Below are 20,746 nucleotides of genomic sequence, written 5' to 3' on the forward strand. Positions count from 1 at the left end.
ATTGTAATACCCGCACTCTCTGCTCCATCTTCGCCCCGCAAACATAAAAGTGGCGTACCGCGAACGCTTTAGCAAAGACTTCTCTTTGTTGGCTCAAACTCATCCGTTGACTGGGCCGCTTCAATCGGTACGTTATGATGCTCTTCCCCCAGTACGATCCTGTAATTTGGCTAATTTTGTTGTTGTTAAAGAAGGGCAGATGATAAGTAGCATCGTTTGGTGGGAATCGTAGAAAGTACTATTATTGGCTCAATTAGGTTCATTGTTACTATTTTAACAGAGCTTATTAATGTTAAAAATTGTTTTTCCTGATTACAGTAGGAGATATCCGTGACTTTTTTGAGATTTAATGCAAATAGTGAAAATGTAACAATTAGGATTGCTCCTTGAGGTAAAATACTTCCACCAAACCTATCATATTTTGACCCGACCTATTTTTTAGCAACTAGTTTTGAATTTTTTTCAACTTTTACCTAAAATCAATCCAATGCCTTGATTCAACTAGAGTTTGATTGGATTCTGAAGTATAATAACAAATTCGACATTTTCGGAAAAATTTAAAATTTCGTTCAAAAATTAGTTATTACAAACACCGGGTCAACGGGTCGGGCCGAGAAAAATCCGATTTTGCCCGTGACCAGACTGACTCTTACTGTTGCTACTTGACACATCTCCAAAATGTTCATACCTTCTATAGAATACCTCTTCACACGCAACGCCGATTCCATCTCTACGTTCTGCAACAAAAGTGACCTCATGTCGTTCATTTTTATTAATAATAGACCACACCTCGGAAAGAACTTACATTGATGAGATATACAGATAAGAAATAGAATAAGTGCCACCGCCAAACGGTCATAATCGGATTATGATGAGAACTTAGGAAAAGAGGGAAGTTGGTAAGAAGTAGCAAACGAAGGTCAACGGTCTATGGTAATTAGCGGGTAGGGGCGCAATGCGTCATGAAAGTCAAAAGGCTTGTATTGTTGGCGGTTGGGTGACGTTCGTTCCTTTTATGAGCCATTGTTTCACTATAAGAGCCGCCTACTTGACTAGTATCCACAACATCTGCTTTGAGCTTCTGAGATTCCAGATGTTGGAAGGGATTTAAATGAATTATGGGTTTTGTATGTTTTAAATGAAATCTGATCAAATATATGATAACTCTGAGGAAGATAATTTATTGTATTCTATCAAGACTTGTTTCAATCAATATCAGTACTCGATCATTCCCATCTTCAAAAAACCGCTTTTCGATTCCACCTACTAGGATGAACCAGGATGAATCATAAGTGACAGAAATGCGCGAGCATTTATCCCACAATTAGATCTTTCACTGTAACCAGATCCGACGAGAAGATTCAAGTGTTGTTCCTTCCGTCCTTCCCTCAAAACTCAAAAGTTGAATCTTCGTATTCCCAACGTCCTTTCTTTCCCTTCCTTTCACGCATCGGTGTTCTAACAGTGTGTCCTCAATTCCATCCTTCCACGCTCGTCACTCCGTCTTCCTCTAAATACATTGTGAACGGTTGGCGGTCCAAGGACACAAATTTCCATGAAAACTGAGTGGCTTGAAACTGAAGTTAGAAACCCGAATAGGAATAGGAAATCTTTTGAAAAAAAAATGCTGGGACAAGGTGCTCTATCCAAATTGTTTTCATTGGCTTCTATGCAACATTTTGACTTGAGTTCCTCGCAGCAATAAGTTTCACAATATCTATCTCAAGAGCATTAAATCTATTTCGCAACATGAAAACCTACTGCCAATTTTTTCAAACAACTTTCTAAGCTGATGATCTAAAAATACTCAATGTTCTCTAAAACCAACTCAAGAAATATTCCCATCCCATCTCACTCAACGTTCTCTCTTAATCCCAGAAAAGTTCCAACCTAAACTAACCCATCTTCTTTTCTCTTCCCAATTTCCCGCCGTCGACATCATGTCGTTTTCTAATCGTGTCCGCCATCAGTCTGTTGGCTCTCTTCTCTTCTTGCTTTTCCTTTTCTCTTGCTTTTTTGTTTCTCTTTCCCTCTCAGTTTCTGTTTCAAAACCAGCATGTCGTCCGTGTTTATCGCTTTATCCATGGTCCCATCTTGCTGACCAAAAATTCGCTTTTTGTGTTTTTCTTGGCCCCACCGTTTCGTTTCATTCTATGTACTTTGATGAGTTTGCACCACCAACCACCTAAATGTCTGTTGATTTCACCAATTGTTGTGTTTTATCAATCTCATAACTTTAAACATTAAAATTTTTTTTAAATGTTGCCAAATGTTTTTCAGACTTGAAAATTTGAAACCGTCATCAATTTTTGTGAAACTGAACATTGAGTTTTGTGAAGTGGAACATCACTTCAATTGATCCTAAGAATTCATATCCATCTCTCCATCCATAATGTAAAAGGTTAATGAATATTCATGAATGTCTATGTCTGTAGAACGTCAAAACATTTCAGTATTTATTATTTTGTTATTTGATTTTATGAGTAAGAGGCTGATTTCCAAATTTTGGGCTGTGCTGACGAATATAATCCTTCCGCCAAACATTTTTCTTGTTTGACCTTCTTTGTAAGCGCTTTCCGCCAAAAAACAACAGAAAAGTTCCCAACCTCTTTTCTTTGACTATGATTCATCCACACTGAAAAAAAGCAGTAGAATAGTACGATGATGTCGAAATCGAGATCCTTCAGGAATCGTAAATTTTCTTAATGTCTTCCCATCGCCTTTTTGGTCGGCAATGAAATCTTCACGCAAATATCTCGGTGGGTGGTCCTTTTAACTGACGACTTCCCGCTATTTCGGTCGTCTTTCTTTGTTCACAATCACTCTTCTAGTTTTCTATGTTTTGTTCTATCAATTTGAATTTTATTTGTTACGAATTGTTTCCATCTACGAGTGATATGCTCATTCCCAAGAAAAACTTCATATCTGCGTTGTGAAGTATTCCGATATTTCATAAACACACCCGTGTACTGTTCAAACCAAAAAACTCTCACGTGGTTTTTTTTCGTTTTCAAAAATTTCTCCCTCAATCCCTCGATTTCCTAGTTCTCCAATTTCAGTACACTATTTTCCCCACTCATTTCACCTTGTCCGCTCCCAGGTAAACTTTGAGGGTCGACCAGCCGGTTCTGTTCACACAATTTTGCCACCCCACCGACCAACACTATGCTATTTTTGTTGTTGTTAGTTTTGTCCCTACGTATTGATTTTCTAACTTCAATTTCAGCGAACATTTTTTCTAGAAATGGAGGGAAATTGAGTTTTCGCTTTCCGTTCCAGTCCCGTTTGTTAATTAGGGATGGCTCTCGTCTAACAATACATCATCTTTTTTAGTTTTATTCTTTCGGCTGCCATTCACAATATTGTTTTTCCAAGTAGCAGCAGCAGAAGTTTTTTTTTCTTCTTCGTCGTGCCTAAAAAAATCTCTCCTGACTTTTACCCAAACTTTAACGTATCAACCCCAAAAACTGAGCAGATTGCTCGGTTCGTGAACCTTTTGAAACCTTAAACGTAAAAAAATACTCTTGGGATAACCATTGCCTGCAGAACAGAATAAAATGGAAAATGAATACTCAAAGGAAGCGGAAGTGTGTCCACATAAGCAAACAGTATTTTTTACAGCACCCACACAGCTCTTCTGATGTAGCACACCTCTTCTACATAGAAGGAAACATTCTTATTGAAAAGCTCATGATTCATCTTTACCCTCTGCTTCCGATGATGATGCACATCGGAAGTTTCACACCTTCCTTGTCGAATTTATGTTTTCCTGCTGCCCTTCTCAAGTCATCCTTACCTTTCCTTTTCGAATCAAACATAAACATTTCAATCTTTCACTTTCTTTCCTTTGTTCACCTATCTTTCTTCCAATGCTTTCATTTCCGTCAATCATATCAATTTGTTCCGGTAGAATAGATTTTAACAAAAAGGTGACGATTCTCGGGTCGTTCATTTCTCCAATGTTGCTTTCTCGAGGTCTGGAATACCATTTAAACTAAAATTATAATTTTATGCCACTCCAATTTCATTTCTCTCTTAAGTTAATTATCCAGTTCCTCATTTCTACTGATGAATTTTATAAAAACTGCTAGAATCTTCATTTCCATTTCTATTCTCGTCCGATGAACAGAATATTTTCATGCATCACGTCCTTCCAGATGTCACTGGGCATCCCTCCGTAAAAACATAAAAGTAGAAGTCTTCCTTTTTGAGTCTTACTTCTTTTTTCTCTGACGTCAGTCTGAAAAAAAACGAAAGGCAATCCAAGAGTTCAGTTAAATTCTTAGGACTGATGTGAAATCAAGCAGTTCGATTCTGAATTTTTAATGTTTTATATATTTTGACATTTTTTTCTTTATCTGGTTTTCTAACATCAGTTCTGAATAACTTATGCATTGTGAGATACTCGATATGACAGTTTTGAGAAAACAGGAAAAGTGACATCACTGTGCTCCGAGGCTCCGAGTAGAAGTAATTTGCGGTGAAAAACGAGAAATGAGAAAAAGAGAGCGCTAGTTACCTATTGTTCTATTACAACTCTCGCCAACACTGGCTAGAACTGTTCCTCCACATAGACACCCTCACTTTTGTTCTTCTTCTTCTTTTTTTTCCCTCACTCATTCACAAACTTTCCATTCCGTCTCCCATTTTTCTTCGTCGTCTTCTTTACTTTTTTATGACGACCACCACAACATCTATTCGCCTCTTTTTGATGACCTGAAGAGGCAACAACCTTGTCTTCGAGAAGCAGCGTGTTGAGAGGCATTTAATTGACCATAAATGGTCAGGCGGCCAGTCGAGAAATTGAAAATTACTCTCTCCTCATTTGGGAAGTCAGGGATTTCAATTTGGATTCAGAATCACAGACCCATTTCTTGTTCTTTGTTACTGACCTCATTTTCTTATTTCAGTAAAACTTGAACATCTCATTGCCTATAACTAGATTACACAGTGAGTATACAAATGGACTACGTGAGCACCAGAACGTGCAAAACAACTTCTTCCTCTAACCCGTGAACCGGAAAGTCTTAAGATCAGTGACGAAAATGAGCCAATTTTCTTATTCCCCACTATACAAATTCATCAGGCTAATGGATTTTCATTTTAGTCTCCCTGCCAATGTGACTAATCATAAAAATATGAATGCAGCTGTTTTTTTTTGAAAATTGGTTCTGAAATCTCTCTTGTTGTTATTACTGTTTCTATAATCACAAAATCACCTGCGTCTAGCCTCCATTTGTTAGAAAAGTTAGAAAACCCTAAGTTCAGTTCCATTTTCAGCTAATAGTGTTCTACGAATCCTCTGAACGACCGAAATGATATATTTCTTTGGTATCGATGACTGGCTAACATCTTCTGGAAGAACATGTAACGTCAGCATGAAGGTGAAAACTATAGGCTATGAGAAGTTACTAATAATTGTTTAATTTCAGAAGTCAATACTCAGTGCAGTACTGTTCTTACTGTTGTTCGCAGCTGGCATTGCGCAGTTCTTTTTTATCGATCACTTTAAACTGGTGGTCCCATCAGTTGGTGAGTTTATTTAAAAACAGTACATCATCTGAAACAACAACATCACAAATTTCAGGTCACGCAGTTCTCTTCTTGTTTGAAATGATATGTTTCCTCGTTCTGATCAATGCTCTCTTCAACGAGAGACCACTATTCTTCTTGCCGTTTGTCGTTACTGAGCTTGTCAGATGCTCATGCATCCTGGTGGTTATTGTTCTCTATATTGTAAAAATGTTCCAGGTCCAAGGACGTGAGGATGAACGGTATGACGTTTTCGATATTCTTTGTTTCATTATTAAATTTCAGACCTAACATCGTTCTACCAGCTCTTCACTACGATAATGAGCACAAGACTGTTAGACAAATGGTGAAATTGGTTATCCATCTTATTTTCGTATTCTTCGTTCACTTGGTTTTAGCTGGAATCGGATACCGATGCTATCAGGTAACACCTAAATAAAAATATTTCAAAAATTACTCACACAATTACAGATCTACTCTTGGGGCACCCGAAGGAACCGTATGAATCATGCGGATTATCGTCCAACACAGCCAATGCATTCAGTTATTGTACTCGAGCAACCAATTGAGCAAGCAATGTACGGAAAGAAGCCAGTAAACTGAGCAATCAAAAAGTGACAACTCAGAAAAGAAGCAACAAAATGAATTCCATCGAGCGGGTCACTTCGAATCTCCAGAAACTATTGAATCTTCCGAATTAACGAATGATTACATTTCTTACCGTGTTTTTTCTTTTACTAACTTTGAACCTTTTGATGTAAGTATGTACAGTCACATACTATTTTGTGAACTCCAAGTGATGTTCATTTTCCGAAATTTTGATTAAAGAATATGTATATAATATGATTGCGGAAAGGTTTTGATACCGAATTTTCAGGTTTTGATGTTATAAAGTTCACAAAGCTGATTTAATACAGTAGTCTATTATACACTAGTCTGGAGAAATATTAGTTATTCATTTTTAATAACTTACCAACTAGTAATAATGAAGTCAAAATCAAACTCTACCAGAGTTGTCATGACCTGGCCAAAATCAAATACATTCTCGGCCTGGCTCAGTCCGGCCTGCTCGGCCCGTTTTTTAAATGTTATTTTGAAAAAAGTATTGTTTTTGTCTAGAAAATTCAAAATTCAATTAAAAGACAAATATGCATGAAAATTAAAGAACTTTTACTCTAAATTTTCAAAAATTTTCAAAAATTGTTTTATAGAAATGAGTACTCATTTTTGAATCCGGCCCAACCTTGCCTAGCCTGCTCAATTTTTGACAAGTTGAATTCTTTGAATTCCAAACAGAATTCAACATAATAAAATGAAATTTGGAAAACGTCAATAAGTACCACTTAATAAAAAATCCATGCCATTCAGAATTTTCAAAAGACCTCTTCAAACGAATGTGAATAGAAACATTTTTTGAAAAAAAAAAGTATTTCTCTATTTTACCGCTAGAATATAAACCGTCGGTTAGATTTCCAGACGTTTTGGATGATTTATAATAATGCTATCAATGCAGCATCGTCTACATATCCCTTCCCTCATCCTCCTTCCGTTTTCTTTTCTATAATTGCATATTCAACCGACGCATTTGAATGCCATCATCATCTATTGGGTTGTTGGGTCGGTTGGACAGCTTCGTTCGCCTGTACAAAGTCCCGTGTATCAAACGGTCGCGTAGGTGAGACGGGTGGAAAAAAGATGCGCAATCAGTAGTTGCGCAAAAATCACAGCATTTATGAAAAAGTGCCATCGTACAATGTTGTTCGGTGACTTGAAGAAAATCTCATTGTCTAGTGTACAGTTGAATTGTTCCGGTCCCCAAGAGCTGGAATGTGTTCAAATATCAAGAAGGAAAAACGTTTTGGTTTGTTTTGGAGGACCAAAAAAGTGTAACCTGATACGCTTCGACGTGAATATTTGATGGCGTCTCATCTACTTATTTCTCTATTCAGTTATTCAAAACAATGTTTTTTTTTGAAATCAAAAAATGTTGGTTAGGAAACTTACTCGGTAGTTAATCGGTAAGTCTCCGCAGATTATTTTGATAATTAGTACCGAAAAGATTTCCAAGAAGCAGGGAGTGTAATAACCAAAAGTTGATGAAAAAAGAAGTCTCACAGATATTATCATTATTAAACTGCTAATAATACCTTTCTACACCGCGCCACCGAACAACTACGGCGAGACGAAAGAAGCGGTCGGTTAAACCCGCCCACGAATAGTGTAAGCGACTTCTAACGGCCAGGTTTTTTCTATATGTCCTCCCCTATCATCGTCGCGGTATAAAAGCTTCTCCAACCACTTGAGATTCTAACATTCACTGATTCAATCATGAGTGACTCCGCTCGTATCGCAGCCTATGGAGCTATCACCATCTGCACCATTAGCATTGCTGCTACACTCTTCTATCTGCCGATTTTCTTCTCGAGAATCGACAATATCAGATCTACTCTTGCATTCAGCATGGAGGAATTTAATACTCTTCAGGTTGGTTATTTGATATATTGGCTTAGAATAGAAAATATGAATTATTTTACAGGCTGAAGTCTGGGGGGACATGGTTCACCTCCGTGGAGAGATTCCAGGATTGAAGAGACACCAAGTGAAGAGACAGGCTGGAAACGAACAATGCAACTGTGATCAACAAAATTTGTGCCCATCCGGACCAAAAGGACGTCCAGGATCTGACGGACTTGATGGACTCCCAGGAACGCCTGGAGAGCAAGGAGAGCAAGGACTTGCTGGAATTGCTCCAGAAGCTGAGAAGACCAAGGATGGATGCAGAGTCTGCCCACCAGGACCACCAGGACCACCAGGATACCCAGGACAGCCAGGACCACAGGGTCTTCCAGGAAACCAGGGAGAGCTCGGAGAGATCGGACGTGAAGGATCACCAGGACCACAAGGAGCTCCAGGAGATATGGGAATGATGGGAGACGCTGGAAAAGAAGGAGAAAAGGGAGCACCAGGACGTGAAGGAGTTCGCGGAGAGAAGGGACCGTCCGGACCACCAGGACTTCCAGGACTTGTCGGACCAAAAGGATTCTCTGGAAACACCGGACCACCAGGAAACCCAGGAGAGCCAGGACCAGAAGGAGAGCAAGGGCCAGCTGGAAAGGATGGAGCTCCAGGATACGATGGAGGATTCGGCAACTACGGAGAGGCTGGACAGCCAGGAGAGGATGCTGGATACTGCAAGTGCCCATCCAGAAAGCAAAGAAAACACTAAATGTTTTACTTGTTTTATTAAAAAGTTATATTCCAACAATAAATCATTTTATCATTCAGTCCTCCGCTTCGGGGAAAATCGATGAAAAAAGTAAAAAAAAAGTATTTTTCAAGGCCCACATCATTCTGCTTCTCACTAGTCAATCTTCACTGATTCCCATTCATTTCTACTAGAATTATCTCAAGAAACAATCTTTGCCAGCCTCTGACTAATTGTCTTTTCCCCTTTCTCCCCTTTTCCCCTAATTTCCCTGGGTCTCTCTCGTTTCGCGCACTGTTTGTATGCATCCTGTGTTGTCGACATGACAGGATACGTCATATGAATAATGCAAATGTGCCCTAATACAATCGCGGGTCTTTCGAATATTCGAACAATGATGACTCAACCGAGATTGCCTGTTTCCCTCATTTCCTTTCCCCCCCCTCTTTTTTTCGTGTTTTGAAGCCTTTCTTCTTGAGAAACAGTCGATCAGAGGCCCTAAGCAAATATTTTCTGTTCCTTGAGAACATGCACTCATTTTCTTTTTTGATCCAAGAGTGTTTTTGTCTCTTTTTGTCACATAATATTGACTGGGTGAGGATGGGAAAGAACAATAGGGGGCGAGGTTTGGTAGGTTGTCTAAAGATTTGTGATTTTATTAAGATTTTGTATTTTTTCAAACATTTTCGGCCCGGTTGGCCCGGCTTCAAGAAAAAGCACCTATTTTTTTGACAAAATTTATTGAATAAAAAAAAAGAATTTACATTTTAAAAATGCTATTTTTTGATTAAATTTTGAAGTATAGTTGAAAATTCGACATTTTTGAAAAACATTTTAAAAAGTTTTAAAATTTTGTTCAAAATTTAGCAAATTTTTTTTTTAATTTTCGAATTTAAAACCCCAGGCAGGACCAAGAGAAATTACGTTTCCGACTAGGCCCATGACAAGTTTTTACTTTTTGAATTGACCAAAAAAACATGTGCATTTCATTTTCCATTTCAGATTTCAAAACAAAAAACATAAAATCCTGGTTTTTACGACCCATTTTTCCCAACATCTCCTTGGAAACATCTTTTTCTTTCTCTATAGCTGCCCTTCTTCTTTTTGTGCCAGCCCTCCCAAAAAAACCGACTTATTCATTTCCCTTGTTTCTTACTTCAACATCTCATGCCCTTATAAAACGCGTTCCTTTCTATTTCAGAAGACGTCATCTAATCGGAAGTGACGACAACTACGATATTGACGACAAGTTTCGGGGGGCCGAACACAGTGACAAGACGATACCAATCGATCTTCGATCTGCATTATTGACGAGGTTTGAACTTTGGTTACTTGTAAACAATCGGACAACAATTCCTGGTGTTCTGAACTTTCCCACGGTTAACACTTCGAATCATCTCTGCGAAATATGAAAATGAATCCACGAAATCGTTTGACTTTTGAAGTTTGGTGTATTGCCTCAACTTTCATTCTTCTATTGGGCATCGCTACAGTCCGACGGCATTTCTTTTTCCGAGTTTTTTCTACAATTTTCTCGGAAATTCTTGCTATCAGTCACTATGTTATCAGCGACGATCCTTCAATTGTAAGTCACGTGAATTAAATGATTTTATCATCAAGGACTTTGCTTTTTCTGAATTATGATCAGTTATCATTTAATGACTTTTCAGGAAAATGTCAATTTCTTTGGAAGTTTGATATTCAAAATTTTAAATTTTGAAGCTTGAAATTTTGAAATATGATTCCGTATTCTCACTTACAGTACCCGGGATGGCCCAGTCGGTCCGAACTCAAAAAACATGCACAATTTTTTCCGAAATGTTTTGAAATTTTCATAAAAATCTGCTTTTTTTGAAAATACCTCACAGAAATTGCGCATTTTGATGAAATTTTTCTAAGAACTTTCAATTTTCTACAGTAGCTGGGCCGATGGGACGATCGGGCCGGGCTGGGCTCAGAAAATGTTTTTGGTCGACCCGGAAGAGCCCGGTCCGTTGTTTCCCAACCCTGACTCCAAGTACACACGTCAGAGTCCTCGCCGTTAAAAATTATAGTCGTAAACGACATGACCACTTGACCCTTACACACAACTCCAGCTGACATCTTATCTCGTTTATCAACGGGAGCATGTCGTCCAAAACGTCTCACTCAAAATAATACTGGGGTGTACGACAAAATCGTGGGCGAGACAAAATGAATGGAGAGCCGAAAAAGATGGGAAGATATATTATCCGAGATTTAGAGGATTAAGAAAAGTCGGAAGCTTCCTTGGAAGTACTTCGTTCGGACTAATCCAAAAGTATTTTTCCTGTCTTGAAAGCTCACTGGCACGTCTAGGTACTCTAAGTCGTCGCAAGTTTTTTGAGCTTCTCTATTTGAAACTTGTGGGAAAGTCCTTTAGTTGTTCCAATGAATATTCCCAAGAATGTTCAAGTGAGTGCAAATTCTTTTGTCTATGTCATTGGTGAAATTTTGAAAATCTGAGATCAGAAAACCAGAAGAAGCTTTTTTGTTCTATAGGGAAGTCGGATGAGAGAATTTTATGCATTTTTGTTGCACTGAACCAGCACCGGAAATTTCATTTCCTTTAGTCTTCCTCCTGCAACTCCTCCTGCTTCTACATTTTTGCATTTGTTTTTCTTTCATCGCTTTTTTTTCACATTCGCAGCTGCAATAGACATTACACTTTCAGTCTAAAGACAGTTTCTTTTGATCAATAAAAATTGATCAGCCGTTGTGTTCGTTTGCAAAAGTTGTGTTGTATGTGAGTGGTGATGACAGAAAACTCCCTGATTACCTGATAGAGAACCAAGATAGAAAACTTTCGCTTGCTGTCAAATCGAATTAAATGTTTATTTTATGGGTTTTGGCCTCAACTCATCTGATCTTTGTGATTATCAATCTCCTGTTCCTTTGATTCGAACAATTAAGTAACTTCACTTCATATTAGTTCATTGGAAGTAGATCGAAGATAAGAAGTCAGAGTTCTGATACCAGCTGGTCAAAGGGCAATACACCTGGCTAGGCTAAGAGTCATCTAGTTTCGTAAGACTAGAGCTCAACTTTGTTTCATGACGTTCGATGCTGGAAATCAAGTTTGTCTCTCTTCTCACGAGTTATGCGGAAACTTAACAGGGGACGAAAAATCGTGGTGTGTATCGGTCTTAGAGTGTGCTGACCTTTTTCATTGACTAATACTCTCCATTCTTTTCTCAGACACCGCAGCTTCCTATTTGTACTGACCGAACCATTTTGCCACGCAACACTTTGAACTATTTATTTGCACACGTGCGCGGTTCGATTTTTGAGATTTTCGAGATTCGCCTTCCCATCTTTCCCATTATTTTTTTTCCTTTCATCCCCACGATTGAGCCCGACAAAACAGTTCATGTTTGTAAGTGCCATATCATCTCTGACGCTTTGCACCTTGGTCCTCACCTCGAATGCATTTTCTGTCTGAGATCAGCCACCGGGCGCAAACGTGACAATCGCTATGAGAATAGGGGAGGGAGTGGAAAGAGAAGAGGAAAAAGAAGAAGCTTCGGTTATGTGACCCCACGACTCTCATCAAATTGAATATAGTCGTGGGGGTGAAATTATATATTTTGTTTAGTGGAGTCCATCAATTTTTTTCTTTTCCTTGGAAGGAAGGCAAAAAATTTTATGAGCTGAATTTCACTTCTTCTTTTTTTTTCTTTCCTGTTCTGTTCTTTGGTTTTCTTTCTTTCCTGCATCCAAATCGACCATGGAACACTGAATCTTCAATTTAGCAATTCAATCATTTCTAACCAGTATGTTAATCTCTTTGTTGTCACAATAAAATCCAAATTCAATCAAATGCCTGTTCTTTGTCCCGGAAATTACTTTTGAAAAGAGAGAAGCTTATCAATGACAATGGATGGATAAAAACGACATGTGGCGAGTCGAGACCCATTGCAACACGATAGATTTTTTGACGAGTCAGTGTATCCAGAGAACATTTCTTACTATTCGAAACTCATTTTTTGCCCTTAGAGTATAAACTTATTAGTGATGTAAATTCTTCAAAAGGAACGGATGTAAACCTACAATTTGTTTGTTTACAAAATAACTCTCCAAAACAAAAAGATTTTCGAGAACTTAATGTTTAACAAATAACAATAACAAAATCAACTCCAGGATATGAGTCCTCCGTTCCCTTTCTACTCCAATTTTTTGCTTCCGGGCCTCCATTCACCGTCTGTTTGCTTTTTCATTCTCTCATTGTTCTCAATGAAAATTGAAAACACTACGAGAGAAAATATCGTTTCCATTTTCCTTGCAAAATGACACAACACCCCTTTAAAAATGAGATACATGTTTTCATTCATCATGCTATCAAAATCATTCGCCCTTAAAACAGATGATCTTTAAATTTTCCCTTTCTGTTCCTTGTACAAAACACGTTGATAGAAAGATAGTCTGAAGATGAAAAAGGGTAACCCCCAAAAAGTTTCATCTGCCTTCAGTCAGTCCTTATCAGTTGTTTCACTCCACCCCTCGCAACATGCCTTTGTGTCTCACAAACACTCTTTTTCGACTGTCTGTATGCGTGTGTTGGACATCGCAACACACAACCAAAAGTCCAACAAACTCCGCCCTATTAACTGTGCCCTTCGCTCCAGTTTTTGTCTATACAAATACGTGTCCTTTTTGTTTCCCAACTCCTCGTCTTGGTTCTGATAGCCAGTTTCTTCTGCAAAACCTAAACTATTTGCAAAGCAACACAAACCAACGCTTTCATATTCAATTTTATTGTCAACCACCCCCTGTTCCACTGCATTTAGCAGTTGGTGAGCTAACCAAAGAATAAAAACATAAAAGAGAAAAAAAACAAAACCATATAAAAGGAATCACTAGAAAGAACCCCCACTTGTTCTGGGACAATGTCGTTCCAATTCTCTATATCTCCGCTTCCCCTTCTTTTTTTTCGACTGGTCAACATTTAGTGACAATGACGACCAGGTTCGTCTCATTTCGCAAACATTTTCGAAAACCGTCACATGTTCGGTCTTTATTCTCGAATGCTCTTCACTTCGGCAAATGTTTGGTGTCTTGGATAGGAGCCAAAAAGTTTTTTATTTCTTTCTTCGCCCTTAGAATAAGTTGTTGTGTTGAGGTCAGGCGATCATTGTTTTGTTTTGAAACGTGATCTATAAAGAATGAGTTTGTTTTTAAAAGGGTAAAAAAAGAAGACATAGGTCTGACTATTCCATTCTAAAATTCTCAACAACATATGAAAACCACAGTAAGTCTCAAAGTTTTCTAAAAAAAACTTTTTTTGAACTTTTTTCCGAAGAATCGTAAACATCCTTGAGCAGACTGCACTTTTTCTGTCCTATTTTTAATCTAAGGGTTCTCGCTCCATTTCCGATTGTCCACTCGAAAATAGCAGCTTTCAATCAAAAATGTGTGCGAGTCTAGGAGTGGGTGTGTTGGGGCATTCAATTTTTTTTTGACAATCATTTCCTAGCATAAAAAAAATTAATGGATGGCAGATGAAAAAATGGAAGAATGAAATAAAAAGAGAGTCCAGATGGTGAAAAAAACAAGAGGGTGGAGTGAGGGTGGTGTGTGTTTCAAAAACGCCATGGCGAGTTTCCCTCCGTGTCGCGTGAGCCTTCTACCAACATTGCATTCACAAAGGAGATGAAAAAAAAGCGCGAGCGCAAAACGTCTCGTTTCAGAGGGCCTCAGACCGCAGAGCAAAAGAGAGACTGGCTAACTGAAGGGAGGAAAAAGGGGCCACACACACAGTGAGAGCTAAATTGTAGAGTAGAGAGCCCCACGACTCTGACCAAGAGCCGTCCGCCACGTGAGTTTGTAGTGAGTAAAGCAGTTGAAAGAAAACGAAAAGAGCAGAGAATCTTGTGTTGTTGCATTCTATTCCATTCCTTGTCTTTTCTACACATAGTCATTTTTCTTCTTTTTTTGTCATCTCGTTCATCTTCAGTTTTCATCACTATTACAGGATGTTTCGGTCTAATATGTTTCTCAAATTTCTAGTCTTATAATTTTAAAGAACCCGTAAATATATCAAGATACGATTTCAGTGCCTGAGTGTCTACTCATTGCCAATCCTCCAAATTTTCTCAAAATCCAAAACTATATTTCTTTGTTATTCTCACAAAATCCCGTATCTAATCTTTTCCTGATTTTTAAATTATTTTCTTATTTTCAGCCTCGGCTCCTTCTTCGGTGTTCTAAAACCAAGTTCTCAAATCAAGCCGACCATTATTTCAACGCTCTCGAAAATGTCTACACTCAACATCGACCTGACCGAGGAGCGTCCGAAGGTTCCGGAAATTGTGGCGTTCAAACTGGATCAGGATTCTCCAGTTTTGAAGGTGAGTAATTGAGATTATGAGCACACGTGTCTGTGTGTTTTGTTCTGAAAACTGAAACTCCTGAAATATGCTGCTCGGTTCACTAGTTTCGAAGGAAATTGTGAATTGAAATTTTGATCTACGCTCATATAGAGTTACGCTTAACTGAGCACTACCAAGTTTTTTTATTGCTTTTTCACTAGTAGTAAGAATATCTCATGTTTTCATTCAACCAAAATTTAAAACCGTTGATTTTCAGAACAACCTCCTGACCCTCATCCCAAAACGAACAAGATCCGCAGTTTCAATGCGTGCAGATGAGACAGACAACTGGGGACAAGAGGCACTCGATGAGAAGGAAGCCTACATTCTTATTCTTCGCGACCCGAGCATCAAGGTAAGACGGATAGAAGATTGCGTTTTTCTCTTTTTCAAAAAGTACAAGTGCCCCCTACTGGCGGTTTGCACGCACTTCACACACACGCGACATGTGTTGCCTTCGAACATATATTAGCAAAGTTTCACATTTCAAAATCTGACAGACTTAGATTTAGATCGACGGTCAACTCAACTAAAAATAGAAAATATGAAATCATGTGAAAACTTTTGTTTTCTTTTTCTAGAACGAGTTGTTGGATCGGTTGAACACCTTCCGGCGGAATAGAGAGCTCTGTGATGCAGTGCTCTTTGTCAAGGAACGAGAGATTTTCGTACACAAAGTGGTGCTTGCTGCCGTCTCCCCAGCACTTTTCGACATGTTCAATGCCGATTATGAAGGTAGTCAAGAAGGTAACCTCTAATCCTTCGGCGGTCAGAGACGTAATTGTTTCCATCATTCCAGAAAAGTCGTTGACATCAAGCCCAACCAACGGAGAAGGACATACCAATGGAGTGACAAATGGCAATGGAGTTATCGCCCAAACCAACGGATCTCCAGGACAAACTCAAAAACCGGAAAAGTCATCAACAAAATTCTATGAGTTTGCTCAAACTGACTTCGAGTGCTTCGAGGCTCTTGTCAACTTTGCCTACACTGCCAAGTAAGTCCTATCAGTCGATTAATCTTCAATTTGTGTAAGACACGCAACCTTCACATGAACACGATTTCACGGAGATAGAGAAGGGGGGAGAGACAAATTTGATAACAGACATTAAACACATATGTCTTATCATAGAGAAAGGGAGAATCAAAATCATTGTTGAGAAACGACCTGTCTAAAATTAGAAAACGGGAAAAGAGGAACCAGGAATTGAACCGAATACGTAGAAGCCAAAAAAAGTTCAGTTGTTGACAAGTGTGGATTCAAAACATGAAAGATGAAAGTTTTCAGTTTGGAAATCAGCTCCAAGAAGGTGGCCGAGCTCTACAAAACTGCGTTTGCCCTTCAAATGAGCCCTGTCATCAAGGCATGCGCAGCCTACTTGGCTGACAATCTTCAAGTCTCCAACTGCATTGGTAATCCTTTCCAAAAAACCACTTTCCTCAAATTCACGTGTTTTAGGAGTTCGTCGTCAGGCTAACTTCCACAATGACAACTTCTTGATGAGCAAGGTTGACCAGTTCATTGTTGACAACTTTGATTCCGTTGTTAATGACAGCAAAGAGTTCACTCAACTTCCTGTAGTCCAGGTAAGCTATTTGGGGGAAACGTGAGATAGCAAAACAACTGAAGATGATATGATAGATCATATTAGAGATCAAGGGAAGGTTTGACTTGTCAACGAAAATATAGTCATTTTCTTCGACTAAACGAGTTTCTGGTTTTTGTATTCTTTCTCTATTCACCGAAAAAAAACATTCCAAAACATTCCAATTTTTTAGGTCAGAATCATCGTTCCAGCTGATGATGGAAAAGTGGCTAACAACGCCAACAACCAAGGCGGCTTGGCAGAGATGGCCCTTTTCTACTTCCAAAACATGCCACATGACCGTGCGGAACACTCGATTGAACTTCTCACCTGCAAGGTTTGAATTATTGAACAGTCAATCATCATTGACCACTTTTTTTAGACCCATATCTTGTACATGGACGAGAATCATCTTGCCGATTGTATTGATATGGATGACCATTCTTCGGTTGGAAGTTGTGACATCATTCGAGACTACAAGAAATCTGGAAAGGATAAAAAAGATCTCGCCAAGGCTATGACTGTCCAGGAGCCAATCAGCAACACAGCTGTGCAGCACAGAGTGAACGGAGCAGTGCCGGTTCGTTTGAATGCATCTCGGATGCCCAATATGAATGCGTCAAATGAAAGTCTGGAATCAGCTGGTACCGATGAATCCGACCCACAGGACACCATCGAGGCCAGATTGATCTCCACACACCGCACTGCACGTAAGCGGATTAATTCTAAAATGTTATAACTAACTAATATAAATTAAATTTCAGCGCAATACTGGGTTGCTCTCGTGGTCCTCTACCGTCGCCTCTGTGTCCTGAGCCTTCAGCTCACAGACAACGAGGAACTGCTTCGCACCAAAACCCAGTCAGTGGATTCGCAGAAGGCTGCTCTTCTCTCTCGGCTCATTTCATGCCTTGGGAAGCAGCAGAAGCCCTTGGAGTGCATGAGTGCACCCCGCTGCTCGATTGGAGCGTCCTTCCTGCATGGAAAGATTTTCGTTTGTGGTGAGTTTTTTTTTTTCAAAAGACGGAAGTTGAATCTATGATACATCCGGGAAGAAACGGATAGGGCTGACATTTTTTTCAATTGAATCAAAAAATTCTTCGAATAGATGAACTATTCAATTGCAGGAGGATACGATCGCGGAGAGTGTCTGAGAAGTGTAGAGGAGTACGATGTGGAGCAGGGAAAGTGGCGAAATCTCGCCAACATGAAGGCAGAGCGAGGACGATTCGATTGCACCGTTCAAGGAGGAAAGGTGTATGCGGTTGCTGGAAGTAATGGAAACAATGATCTCAAGAGTGCAGAGGTCTACGATCCAAAGACTGACACATGGGCTCCACTCCCAAACTTGAAGACTGCCAGATGTCACAACGGTTGTGCTACTATTGACAACTTCATCTACTGCATCGGTGGATCGTTCGATCAGACAGTTCTCAAGGATTGTGAACGATTTGACACCAGCACTCTCGGTGCCGAAGATGCTGCTTGGGAGCCGATTGCCTCAATGGACCAGGCCAGATACCAGGCTGGAGTTTGCACATGGAGAGGACTCATCATTGCCGCTGGAGGATGTGATCGTTGGACTTGTATGGATTCTGTGGAGGCGTTTGACCCGAAGACCAACGCATGGCGTCAACTTCCGAAACTTCGTCAGGCAAGACGTGGATGTGCTATCGCTGTGGTTAGAGAAGCCCTCTATGTAATTGGAGGACACGACGGAACTCAGTCATTGGATACTGTGGAGATTTTGGACAGCCCATCTTCTCAATGGCGTGTTGGGCCGACTCTTACTACTGCAAGGTAATATTTATAGAATGATTGTTAAAAACTTGAAAATTGGAATTTCAGAGCAAACACTCATGCTGTTGTCACCGCTGGCAATGTCATTTTCTGTATTGGAGGTTTCACTGGAGTGAAGTTTCTCGACACCATCGAACTCTTGGAGAATGGTAACATACCAAAACGTTTTGGGATGATTTCCTCATTTTCAAATTTTCAGAACCAATCGGATGGCGCAACTGGCAAACCTGCCCCGAACAAATTCTTGAGGAGCAAGAAGAGGAGGAATCGAGTCAAATGGACAATGAGACTACCTCCAGTGCTCCATCTTCTCCTTAAATATGGAACAATTTTGTGTTCCCTTGTTTGTACAATTTTCTCATACTTTTGTTTCACTTCAAATTTTTTATACATTTTCTGGTTTTCCCAAAATCTTCCCAAACTTTATTGTATCCATCTTTAGTTAACTCGACATTTCTCCTCAGAAAACACAAACACTAATTGGTACATTTCTTATGTAATATACATCTCGTTCTTGTCTTATTGTGATTTTAGTAAATTATTTCATGTTGTTATCAAATCCTGCAAAAATGTTATGTAGGCTCAAAGATTGATAACAACATGAAAACTCAAGAGAATTTCATGGAAATTGTTCTTTCCCCTCTTCTTTGGTTTATTGTTTTCACTTTGACTTCTTTTTTGAATGTAAACTTTGTTGATTCCTTCCCATACCCAAATTGCTTTTCACATTTCTGCGTATTGCACCCGTTCTTTTTTGGTTTCCACCTTTTTCCACATCTGTTTTGCAATATCTGTATATCTATAGATTTACTGGTAGTAGATGGTCCTCTCCCAATAATTTTCCCACACTAATTCGGTTTGTTTTATTTCTATTCGTTTTGCCATACGGTGAAATTTGAAAAGAGGTTCATGAAACGTGTAATAAATTTTCACAAAGGGTTTCCGTTTTAACAGTAAAATATAAGAATTAAAAAAAAGAATGGGCCGAACCGGGGATTGAACCCGGGACCTCTCGCACCCAAAGCGAGAATCATACCACTAGACCATTCGGCCACACTTCTCAGCTTCCATCATCTCATTAGATAAGACAGTTGCTTTCTAACAACATCCACACCACTTGTTCAATTTCTGCCTCTTGTTTCTATTCTTCCTGGCTAGATGGAAGAGAGTCGTCACTGCGAAATCTCGGAAAGCCGCTATTAATTCCTAACTTCCTATTTTCTTGTCTTGTAATTAAAAGTTGGTACTCCGTAATTACTATTTGTAGCCATCAATTCCAGTAATATCCAACTTGCTGAGCTACAAAAATAAGTTGGTATTGGTTGATTGACGTTTATAGTTTTAGAGGCTCAAAAATTTATCAAAGACTTCTCTCTACAATATTATTCCTCGAAAATGTGCTAGTGCTAAATCAAGGTTTCCAAAATGATCTCGTTATCTTGTTTCGTTCTTTAGAAATGTTGCCCGTCTTGACTTTCCTCACTTTCTTATCATTCTCCATATAAGAAAGTCTACAAAGGTTGCATTTCGAGACTTTTTTGGCAAACTTGAACTTTGATCATTTTCCTGCCCCAACAATGCCAGGTTTCACACACATTCCATTATTTTCCTTCACGATGGATGTGATAGGAGGAACCAGGAAATGATATAAACCATTATTATGTGTAGGAGGTTTGGTTTTTGCTCAAATATTGTGAACCATTATCTTTTGATTGGAATTTTTGCTTTTTTTTTCCTTTGTTTGAGATTGAAAAATTGTTGGGAGAGACAATCTGTGTGCTTCCTCCACTCCAATCGATGTACTTTCCAGTTGTATCATTTTTTCTTCTATCGCTCCAATATCTTTGTGTGCCTGGTGTAGAATGGCCTGATTGACAGCTGTCGTACAGAGAGAATTGTCAGCGCTGCTTTCTCTATTTTTCAAAAGTTCAGAACACTGGAAGGTCTAGGGTCTCTCGGTATCAATTGTTCATTCTGAACAAAGCCCTAATGTTTTGAAACTTTCGTTTTTCTCACAGTCACTTATCATTCGTTTTCCGCTCTCTGATTCCAGCAGAAAGCTTTTTGCATCTTTATGAAATATGCCGATCCTGATAACGTTCCAAATGCACAACGCTAACACTAAACGCGTTAGGTTTGTGCTGATAAGATAGCCTTTGAGGGGCATAGAGGTCTATCATTTCAAATGGTTTGCAGTTTCAGTGTACGGTGACAACCATAAGGTTATGAAAAGGTT

The 20,746-nt window shown here is 39.1% G+C and overlaps 3 protein-coding genes across 3 annotated transcripts; all 3 read left to right on the forward strand.

Annotated features, from left to right (window-relative positions):
* Positions 1–5,315: 5,315 nt before the first annotated feature.
* On the forward strand, positions 5,316–6,135 carry GCK72_024970 (uncharacterized protein; the record flags this gene model as incomplete). Its single annotated transcript, XM_003099773.2, has 5 exons — positions 5,316–5,384; positions 5,433–5,532; positions 5,588–5,774; positions 5,818–5,956; positions 6,004–6,135. 5 exons carry the CDS (start codon positions 5,316–5,318, stop codon positions 6,133–6,135), a joined length of 627 nt encoding a protein of 208 aa, XP_003099821.2.
* A 1,725-nt stretch (positions 6,136–7,860) lies between these two features.
* Positions 7,861–8,758, forward strand: GCK72_024971 (uncharacterized protein; the record flags this gene model as incomplete). The annotated part of the gene is made up of 2 exons (XM_003099796.2): positions 7,861–8,016; positions 8,069–8,758. 2 exons carry the CDS (start codon positions 7,861–7,863, stop codon positions 8,756–8,758), a joined length of 846 nt encoding a protein of 281 aa, XP_003099844.1.
* Positions 8,759–15,009: 6,251 nt separating this feature from the next.
* On the forward strand, positions 15,010–18,828 carry GCK72_024972 (uncharacterized protein; the record flags this gene model as incomplete). The annotated part of the gene is made up of 12 exons (XM_053736144.1): positions 15,010–15,102; positions 15,341–15,478; positions 15,705–15,870; positions 15,923–16,121; positions 16,413–16,537; positions 16,584–16,711; positions 16,904–17,047; positions 17,093–17,420; positions 17,475–17,711; positions 17,838–18,510; positions 18,559–18,659; positions 18,710–18,828. The coding sequence occupies 12 exons, from the start codon at positions 15,010–15,012 to the stop codon at positions 18,826–18,828; spliced, it is 2,451 nt and encodes an 816-aa protein (XP_053579710.1).
* Positions 18,829–20,746: the final 1,918 nt, after the last annotated feature.

Source organism: Caenorhabditis remanei, chromosome X, assembly GCF_010183535.1.
Source record: "Caenorhabditis remanei strain PX506 chromosome X, whole genome shotgun sequence".
NCBI classification, from domain to species: Eukaryota; Metazoa; Nematoda; class Chromadorea; order Rhabditida; family Rhabditidae; genus Caenorhabditis; species Caenorhabditis remanei.